This window comes from Hypanus sabinus (assembly GCF_030144855.1).
Source record: "Hypanus sabinus isolate sHypSab1 chromosome X2 unlocalized genomic scaffold, sHypSab1.hap1 SUPER_X2_unloc_9, whole genome shotgun sequence".
NCBI lineage: Eukaryota > Metazoa > Chordata > Chondrichthyes > Myliobatiformes > Dasyatidae > Hypanus > Hypanus sabinus.
In genome coordinates, this window is record NW_026779009.1 from 689,573 (window position 1) to 717,491 (window position 27,919).

Consider the following 27,919-nt stretch of genomic DNA (forward strand, 5'->3'; position numbering starts at 1 on the left):
GGGCAAGACCAGAACATGTGGGTCAATGAAGTGACTTCAGAATGACATCTATCACTGGTTGGATTAACATAAGAATAAAATCGAGCGAGTTTACCCTTGGACATGTGAGCCCTATGAACAACCTGAAATTGTATTAGTCATGTTTAGCACAAATAAAAGAAGAATTGATTAATTGTAAAATTTTCTCCCACTGCTCTGTGGGTATAAGACAGTGAAGTTCTTTTTCCCATTCCTTCTTAATTATTTCTGATACTCCTGGCTGTATTTTCATGATCATATGATAAATGATGGCTACTAAACCCTTCTGGCAAGGATTCAGAGGTAGAATTTTTTCTGTAATGTCCATTGGACATAATTTCAGAAAATACTAACATTCAAGAAATTTCTAACTTGCAAGTATCTAAAAAAGAAGAGTTTTAGGCTGGATAGCTGTTCAAAGGACATAAAACTGTTATCTAAAAATAGATCACGAAAACATGCTATACCTTCTGTTTTGCATAACACAAAGGCTTGATCCGTAAAAGAGGGCTGGAAAAAGAAGTTAGATATAATAGGGCTTGATTATACAAGCCAAAGATTTTACGAAACTGAAACCATATTCTTAATGTATGTTTAACTATAGGATTAACTATTTGTTTATTTGGTTTAGATAAAGCAAAAGGAAGCGAAGATCCTATAATAGAAAACAATGAGAAGTCTTGTACAGATTTACACTCCAAATTTACCGTTTGTACTATGACCGATTCTTGTGTCCAAAATATTAACTATCAGATGTTAACTGCCCAGTAGTAAAATCTTGGGTTTGGCAAAGCAAAACCACCTTCCTTCTTAGGCTTCTGTAAATATTTTTTACTTAATCTAGGATTTTTATTCTGCCACACATACGAGGGTATTTTGGAGTCAATAATATAAAAAAAATTAGGAATAAAAATTGTTAATGCTTGTAATAAATATAAAAATATGGGTAACACTATCATCTTGTTAGTATTAATTCGACCAACCAATGACAGATAATGGGGACCACCTGGTAACGAGTTGCTTGATTTGTTCAATTAAAGGTAAAAAATTAACTTTAAATAAACCCTTATGTTTCTTGGTAATTTTGATACCCAAATAAGTAAACTGATCTGTGACAACTTTAAACGGTAAGTGTTTATAAATTGGAACTTGCATATTTAATGGAAATAATTCACTCTTATTAAAATTCAGTTTGTAGCCAGAAAAGCTACTAAACTGAGCAAGCAAGGATGAAATAGCAGGAATAGATCTCTCGGGATCAGATATGTATAGTAACAAATCATCAGCATATAATGATAACTTATAAGTCCCTGACCCACATGTAATACCAAAAATATTAGGTGATTCACGAATGGCAACAGCTAAAGGTTCCAAAGCAATGTCAAATAATAGAGGACTTAAAGGGCAGCCTTGCCTCGTACAACAGGACAACTGAAAAAAAGGAGATCTTTGATTATTTGTAAGAACCGAAGCCAAAGGTTTACAATACATTAATTTAATCCATGATATAAATTTCAAGCTAAAATTAAAATTCTGCAAAGTATAAAATAAATATAGCCATTCAACTCTATCAAACACTTTTTCAGCATCTAAGGAAATCACATTCTGTTATTTTAGATGAAGAATTATAAATTATATTAATTAATTTACTAATGTTAAAAGATGAAGAACAGTTTGTAATAAATCCAGTCTGATCTTCAGAGATAATTTGAGGTAATGCATTTTCTAATCTAGTGGCAAGAATTTTGGTAAAAATCTTAGAATCCGTATTCAGCAAAGCTATTGGCCGATAGGATGCACATTCAGTGGGGTCTTTATCTTTTTTAAGAATTGGAGAAATGGAGGCATCAGAAAAAGATTGTGGTTATTTACCTATGGTTAACGCATCTTTAAAAATTATAGAAAGCCAAGGAGCGAGTATAGAAGAAAAGGATTTAAAAAATTCAGCAGTATAACCGTCCGGACCAGGGGCTTTACTTGAATTTATTGAAAAAGGGAGTGGGTTCCCCTTTCCAGACCCTGCCCGGGGACTTGTGCCACTCCTCAGGGTTGTATATGGAAACTCTCGGACGGGGACAGGGAGTGGGTTCCCCTTTCCAGACCCTGCCCGGGGACTTGTGCCACTCCTCAGGGTTATATATGGAACCTCTCGGACAGGGACAGGGAGTGGGTTCCCCTTTCCAGACCCTGACCGGGGACTTGTGCCACTCCTCAGGGTTATATATGGAACCTCTCGGACAGGGACAGGGAGTGGGTTCCCCTTTCCAGACCCTGTCCCGGGGACTTGTGCCACTCCTCAGGGTTATATATGGAACCTCTCGTACAGGGAGTGGGTTCCCCTTTCCAGACCCTGCCCGGGGACTTGTGCCACTCCTCAGGGTTATATATGGAACCTTTCGGACAGGGACAGGGAGTCGTTCCCCTTTCCAGACCCTGCCCGGGGACTTGTGCCAATCCTCAGGGTTATATATGGAACCTTTCAGGCATGGACCGGGAGTGGGTTCCGCTTTCCAGACCCTGCCCGGGGACTTGTGTCACTCCTCAGGGTTATATATGGAACCTCTCAGACAGGGATAGGGAGTGGGTTCCCCTTTCCAGACCCTGCCCGGGAACTTGTGCCACTCCTCAGGGTTATATATGGAACCTCTCGGACAGGGACAGGGAGTGGGTTCCCCTTTCCCAGGCAGATGCCCGAAGGTGACCGGGAGCCACCAGAGGGGCTGATGTAATACAAGCCATGGCACGTTGGGTCACTGAGGTAAGGGAACCCATTTGAATGACAGTCCGACTGCACGCGGATTTTGGTGAATTTACCCGATAACTACAGAAAAAAAGGAGAATCCCTTGCATACTTTATCGCTCGTTACGTGGGAGTCCACTGCCGGCAAACCCCTGGACAGATCAGTATGTCCAGCTGGCAGTGCAGACTTTTCTAAACTGTCTCAGACCCAAGCCTGCCCACTCCTTTAAGTTAACTAATCTCAATTCGTTGTGTCAGACCTGGCCCCAGAGTGACATAAATTCTGATGAATATGGACTCTTTAAAGGGACTGGGGAAAAGCGAGAGTGTGCACAGAGAACCGGTAGTGAGGAGATGGAGTTCGGGTCCCGACGAAGAACCCAGAACGGGTGGCAGGATCGTGCGGACGGTGCAGATGAAGAGGACACTTGGCTAAGGACAGAAAAGGAGTTTGTAGAAAGAAGGGACATTGAGCCAGAGATTGTCGCACTGCAATCACAGACAAGAATAATAAGAGGCAGGAAGAGAGCCAGGATCACAGTAATACTCGACAGAGTAAAAAATTTACTCTCCTCAATCCCATTGGTCCTGGATAGGACAGGCCAGAGGGGACGGATCACAGTGATACTCGACAGAGTAACACATTTACTCTCCACAATCCCTTTGGTCCCGGATAGGGCAGGCCAGAGGGGCCGGATCACAGTGATACTCGACAGAGTAGCACATTTACTCTCCACAATCCCTTTGGTCCCGGATAGATCAGGCCAGAGGGGACGGATCACACTGATACTCGACAGAGTAGCACGTTTACTCTCCACAATCCCTTTGGTCCCGGATAGATCAGGCCAGAGGGTACGGATCACAGTGATACTCGACAGAGTAGCACATTTACTCTCCACAATCCCTTTGGTCCCGTATAGGGCAGGCCAGAGGGGACGGATCACAGTGATACTCGACAGAGTAGCACATTTACTCTCCACAATCCCTTTGGTCCCGTATAGGACAGGCCAGAGGGGACAGATCACAGTGATACTCGACAGAGTAGCACATTTACTCTCCACAATCCCTTTGGTCCCGGATAGATCAGGCCAGAGGGGACGGATCACACTGATACTCGACAGAGTAGCACATTTACTCTCCACAATCCCTTTGGTCCCGGATAGATCAGGCCAGAGGGTACGGATCACAGTGATACTCGACAGAGTAGCACATTTACTCTCCACAATCCCTTTGGTCCCGGATAGGACAGGCCAGAGGGGACGGTGATACAGGCGGCTGTGATCAGGCTCACCACATAGGCAGGCTCTTTTCTCACTGCTGTGATCAGGTAGAAGGTACAAGAGCCTCAGGACTCGCCCCACCACGGTCAGGAACAGTTACTACCCCTCAGCCTTCGGTCTGTGGAACAACACAGGATAACTACACTCACTTGCTGTCCATAGAGATGCTCCCACAACAAATCATCGTACTGGGACTGTCTCAAATTGAGTGAAATCAGAGGTGGTTTGACTGAGACAGAACACATTCCTGTCTCAGAATTAGAGAAATAGAATCTCACAGGATATTTACAGCGGAAGGGCTGGAATGATGTTTCCCATAAGGTGTGGAACCAGCGGTCACAGACTCAACATCCAAGGACAACTCAGCAGGACTGAGATGAGGAGAAATTTCCTCACCCAGAGTGCAGTGAATCATTGCAATTATCTCCACAAGGATTAGAAATAGAATGGACATATCCTGGGGCTCAGCGGTGATGGGAAGTTGCAGGAAAGTGGTGCTGAGGTCATAAGTCAAGCATGTTCTGAGTGAAGGGCAGAAGAGGTGCAAGGGGCCGAATGGCCACACCCTCTCTATTTCTTATTTTCTGAAACACAAGTTTACCTTTGTGCCTCACTGTTTCTTGTCCTGACAGATTGAACAGGGAGAGCTGAGAGCACCGGACATCTATCGGCAGCCGCTGTGGTTATTTCATGTTCTCGTTGTATATTTGCTTTGGCGAAGTTTGTTGTCTTCTGCACTCTAGTTGATCTTTCAGTGATCCAGATATAGTTACCATTCTGTAGCTTTTCTCTGTATGTTTGTAGGAGTTGTATGTGGCGACTTATATGTACTCTGATAATAAATTTTACTTTGAACTTTGAGCCTTTGGGAACTTGCTTTGTTTCTGATATCAAACCTTGACTGACAGCTCCAGCTGGGAGAACCAGGCGCAAAGGTAAACTCGGACTTTAGAAACAAATAAACAGACTTTCCGTCTTTTCCGCGTTTCACACAGAACATGCCTGATCTTTGACCTCAGCGCCACTTCCGCGCAACGTTCCCGGCATCGCAGAGCCCTAAAATTTGTCCTTCATATTTAGAAACCTTGTGGAGAAAATTCCAAAGATTCGCTGCCCTCTGGATGAGGAAATTCCTCCTCATCTCAGTCCTGCTGAGGTGAACTCGGATTCTGTGACCCCCATTCCTCACCACAGCCAAAGGAAACATCATTTCTCCCTCAACACTGTCAATTCCCTGTGAGACTGTGTCTGTCTCAGTCAGACGGCCTTTTATTTCTCTAATTTTGAGACAGGCCCGGTCAGTATAATCTCTCCAAGGACACTACCTCACCTCCTAAATCAATCTGGGAAATCTCTTCATTCCCTTCATCCCACAGGCTGACTCCGGGAGGGAGACCAGACCTGTGCACAGTGTTCCTTGTACGCTCTCACCAGGACCCCATATACCTTCAGAGGAGATCTTTATTCTTCCAATCAAACCTTCCTTCCCATTCAATGCTCTTCATTTAATATCGAACTCAAACAGTGAACAGACACGACACAGCCTCAGCCATGAATTTAAAGGGCAGGTGTTGCAACAGTTTGAGCTTCATACCGGGGGCCACGGAGCAAGCAGTGTGTCATAAAGGGAGGAATGTGGGAGTGTTGTATGTCTGAGCCCAGCTGTGTGTGTTTGTGTATCAGAATCAGGTTTAATATCATCTGCATATGTGGTGAAATTTGTTCCTTTGTGTCTGCAGTACATGCAATACATAGTAATAAAAACTAAATTACAACAAGTATTTATAAAATTAAATTTGAAATGTAGTGGCAAACGTGAGGGAAAATACTGAGGAAGTATTCTAGAGTTCATTGTCCATTTAGAAATCTGACGGTGGAGGGAAGAAGCTGTTCCTGAAACAGTGAGTGTCTCTTCAGGGTCCTGTAGCAATGAGCCGAAGGCGTTCCTGGGTGATGGGGGTCCATAATGATGGATGTCACCTTTTTGTGGCCTCATCTTTTGAATGTGTCCTGGATGCTGTGGAGTCCAGTGCCCATGAAGGAGCTGGCTGTGTTTACAACTTTCTGCAGCGTTTTCCGATCCTGTGCAGTGGCCTCTCCACACCAGGCATTGATGCAACCAGTTAGAATGCTCTCCACAGTACATCTGTAGAAATTTGCAAGTGTATTTAGTGACAGACAGATTCCCCTCAATCTCCGAATGAAATATAGCCGATGTTGTGCCTTCATTGTAACTGCATCAATATGTTGGGCCCAGGATAGTTCCTCAGAGATGTTGACAGGCAGGAAATGGAAACTGCTCACCCTGTTCACTTCAGATCCCACGATGAGGACTGGTGTGTGTTCCCTCGACTTCCCCTTCCTGGATCCACAATCAATTCCTTTGTCTTCATGATGCTGAGTGCAAGGTTGTTGCTGTGACACCACTCAACTTGCTGATCTATCTCACTCCTGTACTCCTCCTCGTCACTGTCTGAAATTCCAACAACAATAGTTGTGTCATCAGCAAGTTTATAGATGAGCCTAGACACACAGACGTGGTGCAGAGAGAGTAGAGCAGTGGGCTGAGCACGCATCGTTGAGATGTGCCGGTGTTGATTGTCAGCAAGGAGGAGATGTTATTTCTGATCCACACAGACTGGGGTCTCCTGGTGAGGATACAGTTGCAGAAAGAGGTGCAGAGGCCCAGGTTTTGGAGTTTGTTGATTACAATTGAGGGTCTGATTGTGTTGAACGCTGAGCTGTAATCAGCAGCCTGACTTGTGTATTGCAGTTGTCCAGGTGATCTAAGGCTGAGTGGAGAGTCAGTGAGATTGCACCTGCTGTAGACAGATTGTGCTGATCGGCAAATTGCAGTGGGTCCAGGTCCATGGACAGAGAGGATGTGTTTCCCGTCAGGACCAACCCCCTCAAAGCACTTCATCACAGCTGTGTGTCTGTGTGTGTACGTGCACGCTGGAAACAGTGATCCCAGTTTAATTCAGGAATCTTTCCTGTAGCTGGGTATCTCAAAAGAGGGGTCATTGTGATGGGACGACCATTCTGATCTGAGCCAAATCATTTAGCCAGTCGATGCTGAACCTTTAGAAATTACAAAGCACATGTGTGTTTGAGAGAGTAATTTAAACGTAGAATTCAATATTTACAAAGTAAGTTTATTATCGAAGTTTACACATGTCACGATGTTCAATCCTGAGATTGTTTTTTTTCGGACAAACTCAGTAAATCAAAGAATCATGATTGAATCAATGAAAGCCCAAACCCAATATTGTAGACAAAATACAATGTGCAAAAGACTACAAACTGTGCAAATACAAAAGAAAAAAAAGTAATAAATAATTACCATGAACAGGAGATGAAGAATTCGTGAATGTGTCCATGGGTTATAGGAACAGTACAGTGATGGAGCAATTGAATTTGAGTAAGATTATCTGTTATTTTCTCTGTTTGAAGAACTTGATGTTTGAAGGGTGATAACAGTTCCTGAATCTGGTGGTGTGGGTCCTGAGACTCCTGCACTTTCTTCCTGATGGCATCAGTGAGAAGAGATCATGTGCCACATGGTGGGTTCCTTGATGATAGATGTAGTTTTCCGATGACAGCTCACCAGAGAAATGTGCGCAGTGGGGGGAGCGTTTTTCTTGTGATGTACTGGGCCGTATCCACTACTTTCTGTAGGATTTTCCTTTCACTGGCTTTGGTGTTTCCATACCAGGCAACGATGTAAGCACTGAACATATTCTCCACACACATCTGTAGAAGTTTGTCAAGGTGTTAGATGTCATGCTGAATCTTTGCAAGCTTCTAAGGAAATGGAGATGTTGCTGTGATTTCTTTGTAATTGCACTTCCATGCTGGGCTCAGGGCAGATCCTGGAAAGTGATAACATTGAGGAATTTAAGGTTGCTGACCCTCTCTGCCTTTGATCTCTGATGAGGATTGGCTCACGGTTCTCCTGTTTCCTCCTCCTGAAGTCAAATAATCACCTCCTGGCTCTTGCTGACGTTAAATGAGAGGTTGCTTTAAGACCATACGATATAGGAGCAGAATTAGGCCATTCGGCCCATCGAGTCTGCTCCACCATTTCATTTTAGCGGATCCAATTTCCCTCTTGGCCCCAATCTCCTGCCTTATCCTGGTCGCCCATCATGCCCTGACCAATCAAGAAACTATCAACCTCTGCCTTAAATGTACATGAAGATTTGGCCTCCACAGCTGCCAAAGATACATTATCCATAGAGTACATGGATTCATTACTCTCTGGCTAAATAAGTTCCTCCTCATCTCCATTCTAAAGACACCCCTCTATTCTGAGGCTGTGTCCTTTGGTCTTAGACTGTCCCAAAAGAGGAAACATCCTGTCCATATTCACTCTATTAATCCTTTCACTATTTGATATATTTCAATTAGGTCTCCTCTCATTCTTTTGAATTCCACTCACTACAGGCCCAGAGCCATCAAATACTCTTCATATGACAACATATTTAATTTTGGAATCATTTACGTGAACCTCTTTTGGATACTCTCCAGTTTCAGCACATCTTTTTCTCAGATAAGGAGTCCACAACTGCTCACAGTACTCCCACTGAGGCCTCACCAGTGCTTACAAAAATGTCAACATTACATCCCTGTGTTTATATTCTATTCCTCTTCAAATGAATGCTGACATTACATTTGCCTTCTTCACCACAGACTCAATCTGCAAATTGGAAAATAGTCAGCCCTGTCATTTCTTCGACCAAAGTGCATGCTGATACCCTCTGCTGACACTGTATTCCATCTCCCACTTCCTTGCCCATTCTCATCTGTTGAAGACCTTCCATAGTCTCTCTATTTCCTCAAAACAACCTGATCCTCAACCATCTTCATATCATCTGAAACTTTGCAGCAAGGTCATCAATTTCATCATGCACATCACCGACATTTAACATGAAGAGTATCAGTCCCAACACAGACGACTGTGGAACCCACTCGCCAAGAGGCTCCGTTTATACCCACTCTTTGCTTCCTCTCAGTCAGCCACGGCTTTTTCCATGCTGGAATCTTTCCGGTAATACCATGGGCTCATGGGTTGTTAAAGCAGCCTCATGTGTGGCATCCGCTCAGAAGCCGTCTGAAAATCCAGGTAAACACCATCAATCGATTCTACTTTGTCCTGCTTGTTATTTATTAAAATAATTTCAACAGGTTTGTCAGGCAAGATTTTCCCTTCAGGAAACCATGCTGACTGTGGTCTATTTTATCTTGTGACACGGTACTCTCAGACCTCATCATTAATAATCGACTCCAGCATCTTCCCAATCACTGAAGACAGACTAACTGGCCGATAGTTTCCTTGCTTCTGCCTCTCTCCCTTCTTGAAGAGTGGTGTGACATTGGCAATATTACATTCTTGAGGAACCATTCCGGAACATTGTGATTCCTGAATGTTCATTACTAATGGGGCCACAATCTTTTTAGCCACCTCTTTCAGAAAGCCGGGGTGTACACCATCTGGGTCACGTGACTTATCTAACTTGGCCTTCCAGTTCCTCAAGAACCTTCACTCTGGTTCTGGTAACTTTGCACACTTCTGGCTCCTGACACCCGGAAGTCCCACCATTATGCTGGTGTCTTCCTCTGTGAAGACAGACACAACACATTTATTCAGTCTGTCTGCCATTTCTTTGTCTCCCGTCACTGCCTCTGCAGCATCGTTGTCCAGCCGCCCTAGACGTTTTATTAGATAAAAAGTGGGGTCCAAGTGCTTTAATTGGGCAAGAATGTTGCACCAACACACCAGACAAAACTGAAAATGTAACTCACCTGATGGATTATATTTGAGAGGCAGCAGATAGAATGAGAGAAGTGGGAGAGCAGTTCCACAATGATAACCCCTCAGGAAGCCGGTGGCCATTTGGGCCTCTGGAAGGATGCTGGGATACTGGTTTACATTGTACATTTCCGCAATGATAACCCCTCAGGAAGCCGGTGGCCATTTGGGACTCTGGGAGGATGGTGGGATACTGGTTTACATTGTACAGTTCCACAATTAAACCCCTCAGGAAGCCGGAGGCCATTTGGGACTCTGGGAGGATGTTGGGATACTTGTTCACGTTGTAGAGTTTATCAATCATAACCCCTTAGGAAGCTGGTGGCCATTTGGGATTCTGGGAGGATGGTGGGATACTGGTTTGCATGATGGAATAACCATTGGAGCAATAATAATACAAACAATCTGATTATGATTCTCCTGCTCAGTCGGGAGTCTGAAAAGGAGGAGATATCAGGGTTCTGGCTCCTCATGGGGAATGGACGGGGAAAAGAAAGCCCTGAGATCTGAAGTATTTTCACTTTAAAGACATCATTCACTTCGTAAGTTCTGATGATATTGGATGTCTGTTGTCATGGGACAACAAAGAGGAGGGAATGGGGAAATATGTACTGAACTTTAGATTTTATTGTAAGTATTTGATGAGACAAAATGGAGCTGTACAAACCCCGGAGTGCTGAGCTAGTATATGCGATATATGTAGGTGGGAACAGTAACCTCGTCTCGTTCTTATGTACGGAAGGAATATTTTGTAAACGCTGTGTTTGAGGTCCCCTCCCATCCCTGGTGAGAATGGAGGTGAACTTACCCCCTGCAGGTAATAAAGAATAAAACTGCTTGATGAAGAAACACTCAGTGTTGGGATTGTGTTCTGTGAGTCTCAGCAGAGAGATACTTGACAGGGGGTTAAGGGTGAAAGGTGGGGAGTTTATGGGGCACATGAGGGGATACCTCTTCACTCAGAGGGTCACACACCCACAAAACGTCTCCCCCCGAATGAGGCGGAGCCCAAATGTCGGGTCCCTCAAATGAGCTGCTGCCAACCGGAGACCGGGGTCTTCGGGCTGGTTTGTTGCCGCCAGAGAACATGATGTGTGCCCCTGGTGATGGACACACTGACGGTAGGTGTCGGCGATTGAAAGCCCGTGTTTCCCTGCACCCCACCCCCCCCCCCCGGATCCAGCCAGTCTCGTTCCCCCGGGAGATGAAAGAGAAAGTAAATTCATCCGCTTACAACTGGACAATGATGTGTGTTAATTATTTGGACAATGCAGTTCAAACAATTAGTGAGGTTGTGGATGTCACCAAAACCGGTGTGTGGAGAAAGTGAGGGTTGTCTAAGGTTCCAGTGGGATCGAGACCAGTTGGGAAAGTGGGCCGAGGAATTGCAGGTGGATCTTAGCTGTCACTCAGAAACAGTTCTTCAGGGGGTCATAGACGACTGAGACACGAAAGAGAGCTTTTCTTGGGCTCTGGATTCAAACGGACAAGACTCATCTCGTTTGAAGGTACCACGGCAGAATAAAAGTTGTTGCTCCGCCACCCTGAGGGTGCAGTCATCAATTAGGAGCAACTTCGCACCATCCTCCACAAGTCTGACTTACCAGTCAGCACGCATTTTAATTCTTCATTCCCAGTCCTGTTCCGCCGTGTCGATCCATGGACTCCTCTTGTGCCAAGATGAGCTCCCATCCCCCCACCCCAGGGTGGTGGAGCAACACATTATATTCCGTCTGGGTACCCTCCAACCTGACGGCATGAACATCGATTTCCCCTCCTGTGAATAAATTACCGTCACCCTCCTCTATGCCCCACTCTGACCTTGTACTTCTCACCTTCCTACATTCCTCCCGGGACCCTCCTCCTGCCCTCTCTCTGGTCCACTCTCCCCTCCTATCAGATTCTTTATTCTCCAGCCCACCCTTTCTTGACCTTCCCCACCCACCCGGCATCAAATTCCAGCTCGCCTCTTCCCCTCCCCCACCACATTTTTATTCTGGCATCTTCCCCCGTGCTTCTCTGCCCTGCAGAAGGCTTTCTGCCAAAAAACGCCGTCTGTTCATAATTTTCTATAGATGCTGCCTGAGGTGCTGAGTTCCTGCAGCGTTTTGTGTGAGTCGCCTTGAATTTCCAGCATTTGCAGACTTTCTCCTGTTAGTTCCAGAAATCGCCGTCAGCGACCAGGCGATCACATGCGCATGCGTAAGGGTCGCGGGCGTTTCGCGCGTGCGCACGGTGGACAAAAAGCTCGGAGACTCGCTGCAGGTAGGAGCGGGGATCCGGGCGGATTATCATCGGTACCGGCGTCCGAACCGCGACCGGCCACACCTTTCTTCCCCACCCCGGGTTAGTCCAAGTCCTTACCCCTCTCTCTACGGGGGCTCCGGGGAATTTGCTGCTGAGGAGCGGAGACGCTGGAGCCGTGGCGGATAGATGGGTCTCTTCTTCGTGTAGGTTTCTGGGTAATGAGGCAGCCATTGATGACAGGGCCAGCGTTTTCCCCGTTAGTCCATAGGCCGTATTTGGAATCGCAGGGGGAGGGAAGGGGAGTAGATGGATCACTCGGGCACCACCGAGCACTGAGGAGCTGACCTTCCAGTCAATGAAAATGTCAATTTTTACTGTATGAAAAGAAGGAAACAAAATCCTTACATCAGCTTTAGTCCTTGTGGAAATCACCTTTGTTCCATCTTGATCTGGACCTTTCTACCTGTGAGAACTTGTTTAGTACCATTCGCTTTGGGTACATAATAATACCAATTACCTTTGGCCTGGTTAACAAGTGACCTGTAGCGTTCTCATCACAAATATGCCACACTCCAATGAGAACAAGGACTGCCCTCCCCATCATGTTCATTGGCATTGCCGCTGACGGGCTCTCCACCGTCAATCACCTGTGCGGAGGGGCAGAGTAATTTGAAACTCTCCAGGGTTTGCTATGTAACATCACATGCTCTTTGTAGTGCTGCCGTACACGATCAGAACTTGAAATAATACCTATGTTTTCTCTAATTTATTTTTCTCAGAACGTATGGACCGACCATTTGTCTGAAAGTTAAATGTTTAAACAGCCTGAAAACAGCACGGCATCAACAAAACACCAGCTGTGCAGCAGCAAAGGCTGTCTGTGTGGGAACATTTCAGTTACTGCGCAGCTCGGAATAATATGGGACAGAGAATAATACTAATGGAAGGAATCAGACTGAGCTAAGTCACAGATTGAAATTCCCATTCTCACACAGGCAGGAAATCTGTTGGGGAATTAGATGGACAGACCAGTTGCCGGCGTCATGAGCAGTTAGAAGGTGAGTTTTTCCCCCAACTTGGGTTGATCCTCGCTGTAACAGTGTGATGTCAGAGTTCAGAAAGGAGATTAAAATTATCTCACAATATATCGGCTGTGAAAATTAATCAGATACAGGAGCCGAATGAGGTTGTTTGGCCCATCGAGTCTGCTCATATAACCATATAACCATATAACAATATAACCATATAACATATAACCATATAACAATCACAGCATGGAAACAGGCCATCTTGGCCCTCCTAGTCCGTGCCGAACCCTTAATCTCACCTAGTCCCACCTACCCGCACTCAGCCCATAACCCTCCACTCCTTTCCTATCCATATGCCTATCCAATTTTACCTTAAATGACACAACTGAACTGGCCTCTACTACTTCTACAGGAAGCTCATTCCACACAGCTATCACTCTTTGAGTAAAGAAATACCCCCTCGTATTTTCCTTAAACTTCTGCCCCCTAACTCTCAAATCATGTCCTCTAGTTTGAATCTCCCCTACTCTCAATGGAAACAGCCTGTTCACGTCAACTCTATCTATCCCTCTCAAAATTTTAAATACCTCGATCAAATCCCCCCTCAACCTTCTACGCTCCAATGAATAGAGACCTAACTTGTTCAACCTATCTCTGTAACTTAATTGTTGAAACCCTGGTAACATCCTAGTAAATCGCCTCTGCACTCTCTCTAATTTATTGATATCTTTCCTATAATTCGATGACCAGAACTGCACACAATATTCCAAATTTGGCCTTACCAATGCCTTGTACAACTTTAGCATTACATCCCAACTTCTGTACTCAATGCTTTGATTTATAAAGGCCAGCGTTCCAAAAGCCCTCTTCACCACCCTATCTACATGAGACTCCACTTTCAGGGAACTATGCACAGATATTCCTAGATCTCTCTGTTCCTCTGCATTCCTCAATGCCCTACCATTTACTCTGTATGTTCTATTTGGATTATTCCTGCCAAAATGTAGAACCTCACACTTCTCAGCATTAAACTCCATCTGCCAACGTTCAGCCCATTCTTCTAACTGGCATAAATCTCCCTGCAAGCTTTGAAAACCCACCTCATTATCCACAACACCTCCTACCTTAGCATCATCGGCATACTTACTAATCCAATTTACCACCCCATCATCCAGATCATTTATGTATATTACAAACAACATTGGGCCCAAAACAGATCCCTGAGGTACCCCGCTAGTCACCGGCCTCCATCCCGATAAACAATTATCCACCACTACTCTCTGGCATCTCCCATCTAGCCACTGTTGAATCCATTTTATTACTCCAGCATTAATTCCTAACGACTGAACCTTCTTAACTAATCTTCCATGTGGAACTTTGTCAAAGGCTTTGCTGAAGTCCATGTAGACTACAGCCACGTAGACTACATCCACTGCTTTACCCTCGTCAACATTCCTCGTTACTTCTTCAAAAAATTCAATAAGGTTTGTCAAACATGACCTTCCACGCACAAATCCATGCTGGCTACTTCTAATCAAATCCCGTCTATCCAGATAATTATAAATACTATCTCTAAGAATACTTTCCATTAATTTACCCACCACTGATGTCAAACTGACAGGTCTATAATTGCTAGGCTTCCTTCTAGAACCCTTTTTAAACAATGGAACCACATGAGCAATACGCCAATCCTCCGGCACAATCCCCGTTTCCAATGACATATTAAAGATCTCCGTCAGAGCTCCTGCTATTTCTACACAAACTTCCCTCAAGGTCCTGGGGAATATCCTGTCAGGTCCCAGAGATTTATCCACTTTTAAATTTCTTAAAAGCGCCAGTACCTCCACCTCTTTAATTGTCATTGGTTCCATAACTTCCTTACTTGTTTCCCACACCTTAGACAATTCAATATCCTTCTCCTTAGTGAATACCGAAGAGAAGAAATCATTCAAAATCTCTCCCATCTCCTTCGGTTCCACACATAGCTGACCACTCTGATTCTCTAAGGGACCAATTTTATCCCTCACTATCCTCTTGCTTTTAATATAACTGTAGAAACATTTCGGATTTACTTTCACCCTATTTGCCAAACCAACCTCGTATCTTCTTTTAGCTTTTCTAATCTCTTAAGATTCCTTTTACACTCTTTATATTCATCGAGCAATTCCTTTACTCCATGCTGCCTATATCTATTGTAGACATCCCTCTTTTTCTGAACCAAATTTCTAATATCCTTTGAAAACCATGGTGCTCTCAAACCTTTAACCTTTCCTTTCACCCTAACAGGAACATAAAGATTCTGTACCCTCATAATTTCACCCTTAAATGACCTCCATTTCTCTATTACATCCTTCCCATAAAACAACTTGACTCAATCCACTCTCTCTAAATCCCTTTGCATCCCCTCAAAGTTAGCCTTTCTCCAATCAAAAATCTCAACTCTAGGTCCAGTCCTGTCTTTCTCCATAATTATATTGAAGCTAATCCAATTCCATCTCAGCCGCACTCTCCTGCCTTCTCCCCATATCCCTTCCTGCCCTGACTAATCAAGAATCCATCACCCTCTTCCCGAAAATAGACCCAATTACTTGGACTCCAGAGCAACTCATAGCAGCAAATCCCCCAGAGTCACCACGCTCCGGTTAAAGAAATTCCTCCTCACCTCCATTCTGAAAGAACAAAGCTCGATTTTGATGCTGCGTCCTCTGGGTTTCGACTCCCCCACTCTTGTCAACATACTCTCCATATCCACTCTATCGAGATTTTTCAATGTTCGATAGATTTCAATGAGGGCCCCTTCATTATTCTGAACTCCAGTGAGTAGAGGCCCTGAGCCATCAAATGTTCTTCATCTGACAAACCTTATAAGTCCTGAAATATTTTTGTAAATTTCCTTTGAACGCTCTGCAATGTAAGTACATCTGTTCTACTTAAGGGACCTGAATCTGCTCTCAACAGTCCAAGTGAGGCCACATTTTATAAATACTCAACAATACATCCTTGCTTTTATATTCTCCTACTCTTCAACATTATTTCCTCTCTATTGAGAAAACAGTCTGCACTCTCATTGCCTCTAACAAAGTGGATGACCATACACTTCTCTGAATGATGACTTTCATTCATTGATGTCTTTTGTAAATCTTTTTTACAGGTTAGAAATGACAAAAATTGTGTACGGGAATTTTAAACAGAACAACATGTCAGTTTGCTGTCTCTGCCCAGATATTTAAGGAGTTACTAGATATTTAACAATGTATCACTGTTGATCTTTGGAGATGAAGAATTTTGTCATCACAGCTGGAAAAGTGCTTTGTGTCTGAAATTAAGTTTTCTGTTGTAACTCACTGAAATCCACTGGAACCGGGGAACTGAGAACACACCAGCATTTGTTCACTGGAGATCAGTTCTTCAACTACTTTGATTGTGCAAGGGGTTTACTACATCTGATATTTGACTTATGAATTGAAAGAACTGTGGGAAGGGATTCACTCTTCACTCACTCATCTCACCTGCATGCACAACAGCGATAAGATGTCTTTCACCTGCGCTGATTGTGGGAAGGGATTCACTCGGTCATCCTGCCTACTGACACACCAGCGAGTTCACACTGGTGAGAAGCCATTCACCTGCTCAGACTGTGGGAAGGGATTCACTCAGTCATCGCAACTGCGGAGACACCAGTCACTTCACACTGGGGAGAAGCCATTCGCCTGCTCAGACTGTGGGAAGGGATTCACTTGGTCATCTGAACTGAAGATACATCAGCGAACTCACACTGGAGAGAGGCCATTCACCTGTTCAGACTGTGGGAAAGGGTTTATTCGGTCATCTCAACTGAAGGTACATCAGCGAACTCACACTGGGGAGAGACCGTTCACCTGCTCAGTCTGTGGGAAAGGATTCACTCAGTCTTCTGTACTGAAGGAACATCAGCGAATTCACACCGCAGAGAGGCCATTCACCTGCTCAGACTGTGGGAAAGGATTCACTCATTCATCTGTACTGAAGGTGCATCAGAGAATTCACACTGGGGAGAGGCCGTTCACCTGCTCAGACTGTGGGAAGAAATTCACTGACTCATCCAGGCTACAGGCTCACCAGCGAGTTCATACTGGAGAGAGGCCGTTCACCTGTTCAGACTGTGGGAAGGCATTTACTCGGTCATCTCAAGTGATGGTACATCAGCGGATTCACACTGGGGAGAGGCCATTTTCCTGCTCTGAATGTGGGAAGAGATTTATTCATTTATCTGACCTGCAGGTGCACCAGCGAGTCCACACTGGAGAGAGGCCGTTCACCTGCTCAGACTGTGGGAAGGCATTTACTCGGTCAGTTGAACTGAAGACACATCAGCGAATTCACACTGGGGAGAGGCTGTTCATCTGCTCAGACTGTGGGAAAGGGTTTATTCGGTCATATCAACTGAAGGTGCATCAACGAGTCCACACTGGGGAGAGACCGTTCACCTGCTCAGACTGTGGAAGGGGATTTATTCAGTCATCTCGACTGATGATACATCAGCGTATTCACACTGGGGAGAGACCGTACGCCTGTTCTGATTGTGGAAAGAGATTCAGTCAGTCATCCGACTTACAGACACACCGACGAGTCCACACTGGAGAGAGGCCATTTTCCTGCTCCCAATGTGGGAAGAGATTCTCTCAGTCATCCCACCTTGTGACGCACTACCGAGTTCACACTGGGGAAACTGTTTAAACAGGCGACAGGCTACAGGCTGGATATTTCACCATCACAGTTGCTGAATCAAGTTCAAAAGTGACTGTTGGTGCCGAACTCGGCAATTACTGCTGCTGTTTATCAAACCCAGTTCCGCACTCTGGTCACTGGGCGTGGGAGTTATTCCTCAGCGAATGTTCACGTTTAATGGGACTGGAATTTAATGGTTTGGATCTGTGACGCAGAAATCAGTTCTAATTTAAATCCTGTCCACACCTACAGAATCTCCTTTCTCTCCCCAGAATATCATCTCTTATAACTGCCACAAGGGCTAAATTTACACTTCCCTGTTAAGCTTCAGAGTGGACAGTGCTGCCGGCCTTTCTGTTGCTTCCATGCCCCAATGGATCAACTCCCCACCCACTGAGCAGTATCCAACAAGGTGTTCTGCTGTGGAGAATGCCCACAGGACAGCCCTGCACTGTCTTCCTAATGACCCTTACCTCTGCTGGTGGTCACGCTTCTCCTGTCCGAAGCTTGTACTCTGGGTGTGGCCACCTCTTCAGATGTTTCATTGATAGTATCTTCAGGCTCCCGAATGATCCTGAGTACATCCAACTCCCTGAACCAGTCAGTCCGGCGCTGTGAATGGGTGCACTTCCTGTAAATAGTCATCGGAAAACTGTCGGATGTCCAGAGTTCCCACATCTGACTGGAGGAGCATCCCATCCTGACTGCTCTGCACCAAAATACACCACTGTCTGAATGAATTAACATACGCAAGAAAACATCGAACGGGAATGGGGCAATGACAGTGGAAGTAGAGTGTTCAATTACCTGTGTTTTTGCCATGAGGTCGAAGGAATAGAGGCTGCCATTTTGTGAAGCTGTTCTGTCACCCCCATTTTGTGCACTGATTGCTGTGGGATAACCTGATCAGATCAACTGAACACAAGAAGTTACTGGTATTCCCATTGTAAGCCTGAAATCACTCTCACATAATCTGTGCATTATGTACACTGTCGGGTTTGCAGAAGTAATCTCGTTATCTCTGAACCTGAAGTCACTCTGAGATAAGGTGTGTATTACGTACAGTGGCAGTTCTGCAGAAGGAATCTCGATATTTCTGCTGAGAGTCCGAGCGACACAGTTTGTCTGTTTGGATCCATTGTGGAGGAGAACAAAATAAATTACCTTTGACATGATGTTGTGTAGCCCTTGGACTACATCCAATGGAAATCTGTTAGTCATCAGCCTGATGGACCTCAGCCAACAAGAATGAGATGTGTCCTCTGAACTGATAAGAGTTGTGTCAAATGTTTCAAATCATGCTTGTTTCAAAACAAGTAAAGAGTTTCAAATGCAAAGGTGTGATAACTCCGGAGACTAACTATCACAAGGAAGAACCCCCATGGAAGGGATAGGAGAAGAAATGATCGATCATTTGGATACAGTGGGATCCCCTGTTTCAGTGTTGTGAATTTGAGAAGTGGTCAGGGTGTTTATTAATACAGAGGCAGCAGTGGAATTCATGTTTCAGTTGTTAGCCTGGGGTTTTCATTGTTACTTTGTTGTTTGTGCAGGAAAATTAAAGAGAGAGCTGTAACAATTACGAGTTTCCTGATGAGGTTCCAAACTGATCTCAGTTGATGAACGGTGAACATATTTTCGCGCCCTGGGTGCACTCGAAAAGAAGGAAAAGTGGTCTGGGACCCTGGTGTCGAGTTGACCCACACAGTAGATTAGGATATTAAACTGTGAAAGGGAAAGGACAGGAGGAAGAAACCAGGGATTCAGAGGATTTCAGAGATTACTTTCATCGTTAATTATTAAGGAAATGGTCAAATTATGAGGTGTGGTTAGAAAAGTTTGACAGCCAAGGTTCCGGGACTGTGGAGGAAGAATTGTGGAAAATAGTTCATGAAAATAAGTTAAAGAAATTACCAGGGATTAAAAATGTTGTAATGTGATGTTTGTTGGATGATCTAATTGAAGTGAAGAGAGAAAAAACTGAAATTGGCAGAGAAATTGTGTAAGTGTAGGGAAGAGTTAGAAATTGTGACGGAGCAGGATCAGGTGAATTTGATCCACATGAGTCAGTTTCAGGCTCAGTGTGAAAGCGTTAACAAGAGAAAATGAGAAAACAGAAGAGGAGGATAAACAGGCGGATACAGAATTAGAGAAAGGAAAAGTCAGGGTCGGGATTTACGGCTGTTACGAATGTCATGAAGAAATTGGCAGCTGAGAAGAAAGGCTGCGCTGATCACAAGTGTTTAAAACAGATGGAAAATCTGCAAAGTGAACTCTCAGCTCGGAGAGGAGTGATATGTGCGAGGACGGACGATGATGGTGATGCAGATTGGGGTGATTTAACGTATGAAGAGACGCTTGTATCACACACCGGTCACCAGTCACCTGATGAGGTAATCGTAGCCTTTGTCCGGGGTCAGATATGGTCAGGTCGTGTCCAAATTTCATAGAGTGTTTCAACCGTTAACCACTACTCTTTCCAGTTGGTGGATCAGGAGTGAGGGTCAAGTCACTGCCCAACTGTTCCTGACTTCGAGCTCATCCCCTCTCTCCAGCTCCATACCCAGTAAGGGGCTCTTTCTGCTCCCTCCCCCATCCTGCCAGCTGCTTGCTTCTTGCTCTTTTCATCAAGGCCCAGCACAGACAGCAACCTCCATGCTGGCCGTGCCGGGAACCCACTACAGTCGATCTCCATGAGGAACAGCCACGTCTGCCATCCTTTGTCCCTGCACTCCGGGACTAACAGTGTCAGAGCCAGGATTATTGGGGAAGTGGCCCGCCTCCCAGCAGGTTTTTCCGAGAGTGGGTGGAAGCTTCAACACCCAGTGCCCCAGTGGCGCCTGTAGTAATGGAGGGACTGCAGGACACACCAGAGTCGGGGGTGTAGGGCGTTTGTGACACGTTATTCTGTCCCCTTTGACGTGGCCCAATTGAGTGCTTGAGCTGTGAATGAGAGATGATTCTCGGAAATTTTCCCGGTGCATTCAGCAGATAGGATAACTCACGGTCTATATGAAACGGAGGAGGGGAAGCTAACCCTTCACTGTCTAACTTCAGCTTTCCATTTAGCCCTGCCTGAGGAACAGGCACCCTCCCAGGGGACACGGGGTGATTTTCAGAAGGCACCATTAGAAGCTGCTGGACTAATAGAGGTGACAGTGGAGGTTTTGCATAACTGCAGACAGTGGAAAGGGAGGAACCTTCTTTATTTGTTACGAGGTTGTGGCCGGTTTTCTCGAGTATTTTGGGTCCTATTTTGGATACGCAGAATTTGACTCCGTGACAGAGTAGGAACTGGCCGAGGAACTTGGTATCGCACAGTACCGAGGAGAGCAGAAGGGTGTGTGAAATGATTGCTCCATTCAAACCCCACACATGCTGAAGCATGGGCTCTCAGAAGGATGATGCGAATGAGGGAAAGGGAGTGAGGGAGAAAGGTACTGAGGAGGATAAGGGGAAACAGGGTTCTAAAACGACCCTATCACAGAACAAAGTTTGCAGTGGCAGAATGAAGGGAGACGGGGGTGGGTGCGGCCGATCAGTACAAACTCCACAACGCCACCTAATGGCTGGGTAGTCAACGACGTGGTTGGAATATCTATGTTCCCCCTGTTATGAATACTGGATCCACAAAGTAATGATGCAATACTGGACACGAAGTTTATTTTGGCATTGATTGCCCACAACCCAGGTGGGTTGGGACTTGTCAGCATGTAACGATGGCCTATTGCCCCAAGAAGGTCAACTGTGTTACCTATAATATAATGCCCATGGTGCTGATGATAAGCCACGACTTGAATCCAGAGTTACCCAGGGGGTCTCCAAGATACATGTGCGTTCACCACATTGTTGGATGGTGCAGCTGGACCCCTTGTTGAAACTAAAGTAGGAATCCGCCCCATAAAATTTCTTGCAGATGATACTAAGGTAGATGGCGTTGTGGAAAGCTTGTTTCAAAGTTTACAGAAAGTTAGAAGAGTGGGCTGAACGATGGCAGATGGAGTTTAATGCTGATAAGTGTGAGGTCCTACATTCTGGTAGGAATAATCCAAATAGGACATAAATGATAAATGGCAGGACATTGAGGAATGCAGTAGAACCAAGGAATAATGGTGCAGAGTTCGCTGAAGGTGGAGTCTCAAGTGGATAGGGTGGTGAAGAAATCTTTTGGTATGCTAGCCTTTATAAATCAGAGCATTGAGTAATGTTAAAATTGTGCAATGCATTAGTAAGGCCGAATTTGGAGTATTGTGTACAGTTCTGCTCACTGAATTATAGGAAAGATATCAACAAAATAGGCAGAGAACAGAGAATATTTACTAGAATGTTACCTGGGTTTCGGCACCTAATTTACACGGAAAGGTTGAACAAATTACGTCTTTATTCTTTGGAGCATAAAGGTTTGAGTCGGGACTTGATAGAGGTATTTAAAATTATGAGGGGGATAGATAGAGTTGACGAGGATAGGCTTTTTCCACTTAGAGTAGGGGAGATTAAAACAAGAGAACATGATTTGAGAGTTAGGGGACAAAAGTTTAAGGGTAACACTAGGGGGTATTTCTTTACTCAGAGAGTGGTAACTGTGTGGAATGAGCTTCCAGTAGAAGTAGAAATAGTAGTGTATATATATATATATATATATATATATATATATATATATATATATATATATATATATATATATATGGTTCATAATGCGGGAGAGTCTCGAACCACCCTAAACATGGCTACATTCAATGCAACACATTGGGAAACAGAAGATGCAGTTATTATGAATGAATTTACGTGACACTCACGTGTGGGAGTACCGTTGATATACATTCAAAACTTGGAGATTTTTTAATGTATTTAATCTTGTAATGTGCTCAATAGACCCTACATTATCCCAGATTGCTTTGCTGTATGCTAACTAAGGACGTGGAAGGAGGCGTGTGACTTTGGCTTCGAAGGACAAAAAATAAGATGATCAAAGTAAATATGTTATTATGACCTGAATTCACTTTTGTGTTGAAAATGCATTTTTGTGTCAGTGTCCCACGCAGCTGTATCCACCCCCACCCCCACGTTTCTTTGTAATGTGTGAAAGTGCACTGTTTATTTTAAGTTTTGCAATTATTCTGTGGAACGAAACAGCTGTGGGATTGGGGACAATGTTTCTGTTGCGTTTTTATTTGTTTTTCTGCATTTCGTGCGGAAGAGGAGTTGTTGATGTTTTTTTCTTGGTTTCGAGGCTATATGGTGAAGAAGAATCACAGGATTGTGTACTGCATACATATTCTGATAATAAATATAATGAAATGAAGGAATGAAAGAATGATACAAACATTGATTTTTGTACTGTCTTCTGTGTGTGTGTGTGTGTGTGAGAGAGAGAGAGAGAGTGTGTGTGTGTGTGTGTGTGTGTGTGTGTGTGTGTGTGTGTGTGTGTGTGCGTGTGCGTGTTTCGTTGTGTTTCCTTATTTGTTTTCCATGTAATTGATATTAAGGTCACCCGAATTCCACTCTGGCAATGTGAAATCCTGGTTGAGCAGATGGAAATCCGTGCATCTGTATTCGGATATAGCTGCCTACATTTCAGGAGAATATTACTCATTGGTGTACCGTTACGTTTGGGAATTTGAAATTAACAATTTTGTTAAGACTGGAATAATTTGAGAGCAGTCCTAAAAATTGCTTAACTAACAAGATATTTTTTCTTTTATAGAACAGAAAAGATTTTCAAGACTTTTGACAACTTGGTTAGAGTCCCCCAAACACAAACTAATCCAAGAGTTCATACTCTCGAGGAGAATGATAACAGTAGGTGATGCAATACAATTTTACAGGCTACAATGACATAATTTACTTCAGTATTATGTTTCTCAAATGGCTCCATTGAAGTACATACTTAGAGTGGGAGAATATTGAATTGATAAGAAACCACTGAAGGTTCAGTCACCTTTGTTGGGACAAACTAATTCACATAAACAGTCCACACATTGCACTCGTTCATTATTTAATCGCAATCTGTCACCACGGGGATTGCATCTGCCTGACGTAATTGGTTTGTAAATAATTTTAAAACAGCTATTTTTAAATCTGTTAAAATGTGTCCCTCTGGAGTCGCTAAATGGTATTAAAAACCGTAGGCTTGGGCTGCCTTTACATTTCATTCCAAGAGATCGCCTGTAGCACAGTGGGGACAGATCACTGGACAGAGAAAATGCCTGCATTGTTCAATAGGTACAGAAGTGTGGAGAAAATACTGTACGTGTTCATCGCCGTCATTGGAGTTCCTGGTAAGTGAGCAGAGCAATTCTTGTTTGGTATTTCTGTGTGTTAACCATGTGAATCTGTTTATGATCATTTGACGAGCTTCTAACTTGATGATCATTGTAGAAATATCCGTCAGAGATATTGATCCTGTCAGTTCAACACTCTGAATTTTCATATTTAATGACAAGCGGAGCTAAACTCCTGTCTCTCATCAAACTCACGTGATCGACTCGAACGTTGTTCTTGCCTTCAATGACACCTTGTCCGGAGTTGTCCCAGTGTGGGGACAGGCAGCTCTCCCGCAAGGTGTGACTGGAATGGGTTTACATTGTAAAGTTCACTGTTTCTGAGTTATCGATCAGAGAGAACCCCTGGTCCTGTGTTTCATGTCTCCCTGTGGAGTCTGTCACAGTCCGATCCCACTGCCTGTCGGTCAATAATTGGGTCTGATCATCTGAACCAGTGTCAACGGATCTGCTGACGAGAGTTATCGAATTGAACTGCGCTGTGGAATTAATCCATTAACGGAGCCGCTCAGCCTCAGGTTGCTCAGTTGTTCCTGCTTTCCCTCTGAGACGCGTCGTAAATTTTCTCCAGGACAACTCTTCGTCCTGGAGAAAAGTCTCGGCCCAATACCAAAGTTTGTTCAATTCCATGTACAGAATGTTGCCTGACCTGCTGAGTCCCTCCAGTGTTTTGTGTGTGTTCCTCTCCTCTGCATGCCTTATCGGCCCCATCATTTACGAGTTTCCAGGGGCCAGGTCAGTCACGATTAAATCAGTGAAACCGGCCAGGTCAGGGACAGGAATCGTGATCAGCACCGACCTATGTTGTTCATGCAGATCGCTTTTATCGCCGACGATTGTCCACAATTGTCTTATCTCCACACTGAAGAAGGCAGGTCAGAGACAGTGTGACCAGTGTCCCATGTTAGGTTAGCAGCCGTGCACTGACTCCACAACTCCTGGTCTTCAGCTGAAACCCGATCCCTTGAGGAATGCGTTCAGTAATGGCCTCTGTCTGTTATCTCTCTCTCCCTCACTCTCTCTGCTCCCTCGCCCTCCCACCTCCCCTCTCCCTGTCTCCCTCCCCCTCTCCCTCCTCTTCTCCCCCTTTCCCACACGCAGTGAATGTAGTGGCGATTGTGATCCTGTCTCGGGAAAGTGCGGCCTCTCTACCTGCACCACTCGCTACCTGGTTGCCATGGCAGCGGCTGATCTACTGACCATTGTCACCGCGGTCATTTTGTGGCGAATCAAATCCTATTACTTCCCGTGGAGTTTTCTGGACATCACCCCTGTGTGCAGTGTTATCGATGTACTGAGATGCACAGCCGCAAACTGTTCTGTCTGGTTCACCGTCGCTTTCACCTTTGACCGGTTTGTCGCCATTTGCTGCCAGAAGCTGAAAACAAAATATTGCACCGGGAAAACTGCAGCTGTGGTTCTAACAACAATCGGCGCACTATTCTGTCTGAAAAATGTTCCCCGATACACACGGCAACCCAGGGTGATCATCGACAATGTACCGTGGTTCTGTAAAGTGATGGACAGTTATTTCACTGACCCCGGGTGGGGAGGGTATGACTGGTTCGATACGGTTTTAACTCCGTTCCTCCCTTTCGCTGGGATCCTGCTGCTCAACGCTCTGACAGACACATTTTAGTGGCCAGTCGGGTCCGAAAGGGGCTGAAGGGACAGGGCAAGGGGGAGAACCGCAGTGACCCGGAGATGGAGAGCAGGAGGAGGTCTGTAGTTTTACTTTTCACCCTCTCCGGCAGCTTCATCCTCCTGTGGATGACGGCGGTTGTAAATTTCATATACTATCAGGTCTCAGGGAAAGGATTCAGTTTCAATGATTCTGAATGGATCTTTATCTACGTCGGGGTTTTGCTGAGTGATTTCAGCTGCTGCACCAACACGTTTATTTACGCGGTGACTCAGTCAAAATTCAGGGAACAGATAATTAGGTCGGTGAAATATTCTGTCCCCTCGGTGGTTCATTACATTAATAAAGCTGCGTCCTGAGCACAAGCCGGACGCAGCCACAATTTCTCCAGTCCGGAGGCCAACTCCTCACATTCACCGCCTGATCTCGCAGTTGTTATTCCGGGGCCGACTGTCCCATTGACCAGTAGGTCTGGGACATTAGGATAGTGTGTTTCTGGGGAGGGGCAAAGCACTGTCCTGGACTCGCCAGATGTCAGTCAACGAACTACTCTGAAATGCCAGCCATCCATTGGTTTGGGAATATGTCCATCTACTCCTATTCCCACCCACCAACCTCACAGACCGACTTTCCCACAAGACAGCTGGTGTTCTAGTCTGATGCTGGTAGGATAATCAAATGTCAAGCACACCAGTTTCCGCCTTCCGCTTGAATGATTGGCTAACGTGCATATAAATAGGGCGGGTTTTGGATACATGGTGGTTGGTACTCCAAATTAATGCACGTTCCCGCCACTAACTGGACTGGAATATGGTGTAGAGGATTGGGAAATAAAACCCTTGCTGCTTCTTTGTTCTAATGAAAACTGAATTACACTCCAAAAATCCTACAGATTGTACCCACGTGAAGCCCAATAGAGAGAATCAAATTAAACTCATTCCCACGACTGAAATGAAAGATATCCGCCCCCAACGATTGTAATGAAATCTGTATTTCATTTCTGTCTACCTGATCACCTTCACCCTGAAATAGTGTGTGTTCAAGTGCTTCATAATGACAAGAACTACATGACCCAGTATGGAGTTTTCCAACACGACATAAGGAATAATTCGTTATAGTCGGGCTAATTCAGGTCGTATCAATATAATTCCTTCCCTTCTTGTTTTTACCCGGTTCTCCCATGAACCGAACACAGGTGTTCTCTAAAGGTGCTCCCCTTGTGCCCAGTATCCCACTAGATTTACCATAAGCCCCTAATTCTTAACCCTGCAAACTCTGAACCAGCTTCTGATTTGCAAAGTGGAAGGTCTTTATCTACAGTTGAATCTTCAACAGCTTTTGCAGCGAAATAGTCAACCCGTTCATTCACACCCAATTCTGAATGGACGCCCAATCCAAGTGAACCACAATATTCGACAAATGAACCACAATTGCTCACATCCGCAAATCGGTGTGTACCCCGTATATGGCAAATTACATCAGCAAATTACTGTGCATCCCATATTGGCCGACGCATTCCGTAATCTGTGTACACCCCAAATCCATGTTCAACCCCAAATCGGGGCGCCCCTCCAAATCCGCAAGCAACCCGCAAATCAGTGTGTACACCCAAATCCGTGTGCACCCACAAATCTGCGCACATTCTGAAACAGGAGCGCACTCCATAATCATTTTGCACACCAACCAGGTGAAAGCTCCACATGCAGTTCATCTAATCCCAAAGCATAATTTTCAAACAGTACACAAAACGGCTGACTCGATATTAAGCACTCGCACGCAACCCACAATTCTTGTGTAAATCCAAATCCGCTGGCGTTCGCTGATCCCATATTCGACAACACAGAAATAAGAGAGCACCACAAAATCTATGTGCACCCGTTGAAAGGACAAAGCACAGGGGTTATAAAAGTATCGGAAATTAAAACCCGTCACAACTCCAAATCCGCAGTCTCCAAAAAATCTGTGAGAACACCGAACTCAGTAAACATCGCCAGAAAGCCCGAAAGCAATGAAAATCTGTGCCAGCCCCAAATCAGTGCGCACCCCAAACACCTCACATGCATAATAGCTTGTCTCAGAGCAAGAATCATTTCAAACAGTTTAGAAAATGGCTGTATCAACATTAAAAAAGTCCCCAGCCAACCAGTTGTTTGTTTGCACCTTC

General features: G+C 44.8%; 1 protein-coding gene across 11 annotated transcripts; it reads left to right on the plus strand.

Moving 5' to 3' along the window:
• The first annotated feature begins 4,954 nt into the window (after positions 1-4,954).
• LOC132385994 (zinc finger protein 234-like) lies at positions 4,955-26,318 on the plus strand. Of its 11 annotated transcripts, none has more exons than XM_059958231.1 (3): positions 4,955-4,973; positions 12,877-13,155; positions 16,277-18,451. In XM_059958231.1, exon 3 carries the CDS (start codon positions 16,639-16,641, stop codon positions 17,839-17,841), a length of 1,203 nt encoding a protein of 400 aa, XP_059814214.1. In that variant the 5' UTR covers positions 4,955-4,973; positions 12,877-13,155; positions 16,277-16,638; the 3' UTR covers positions 17,842-18,451. The 11 variants fall into 11 exon arrangements, 4 of the variants coding, with proteins under 4 accessions (XP_059814214.1, XP_059814212.1, XP_059814213.1 ...); XM_059958229.1 differs by lacking the exon at positions 4,955-4,973 and adding an exon at positions 12,068-12,115; XM_059958230.1 differs by lacking the exon at positions 4,955-4,973 and adding an exon at positions 12,118-12,196.
• The last annotated feature ends 1,601 nt before the right edge of the window (positions 26,319-27,919 follow it).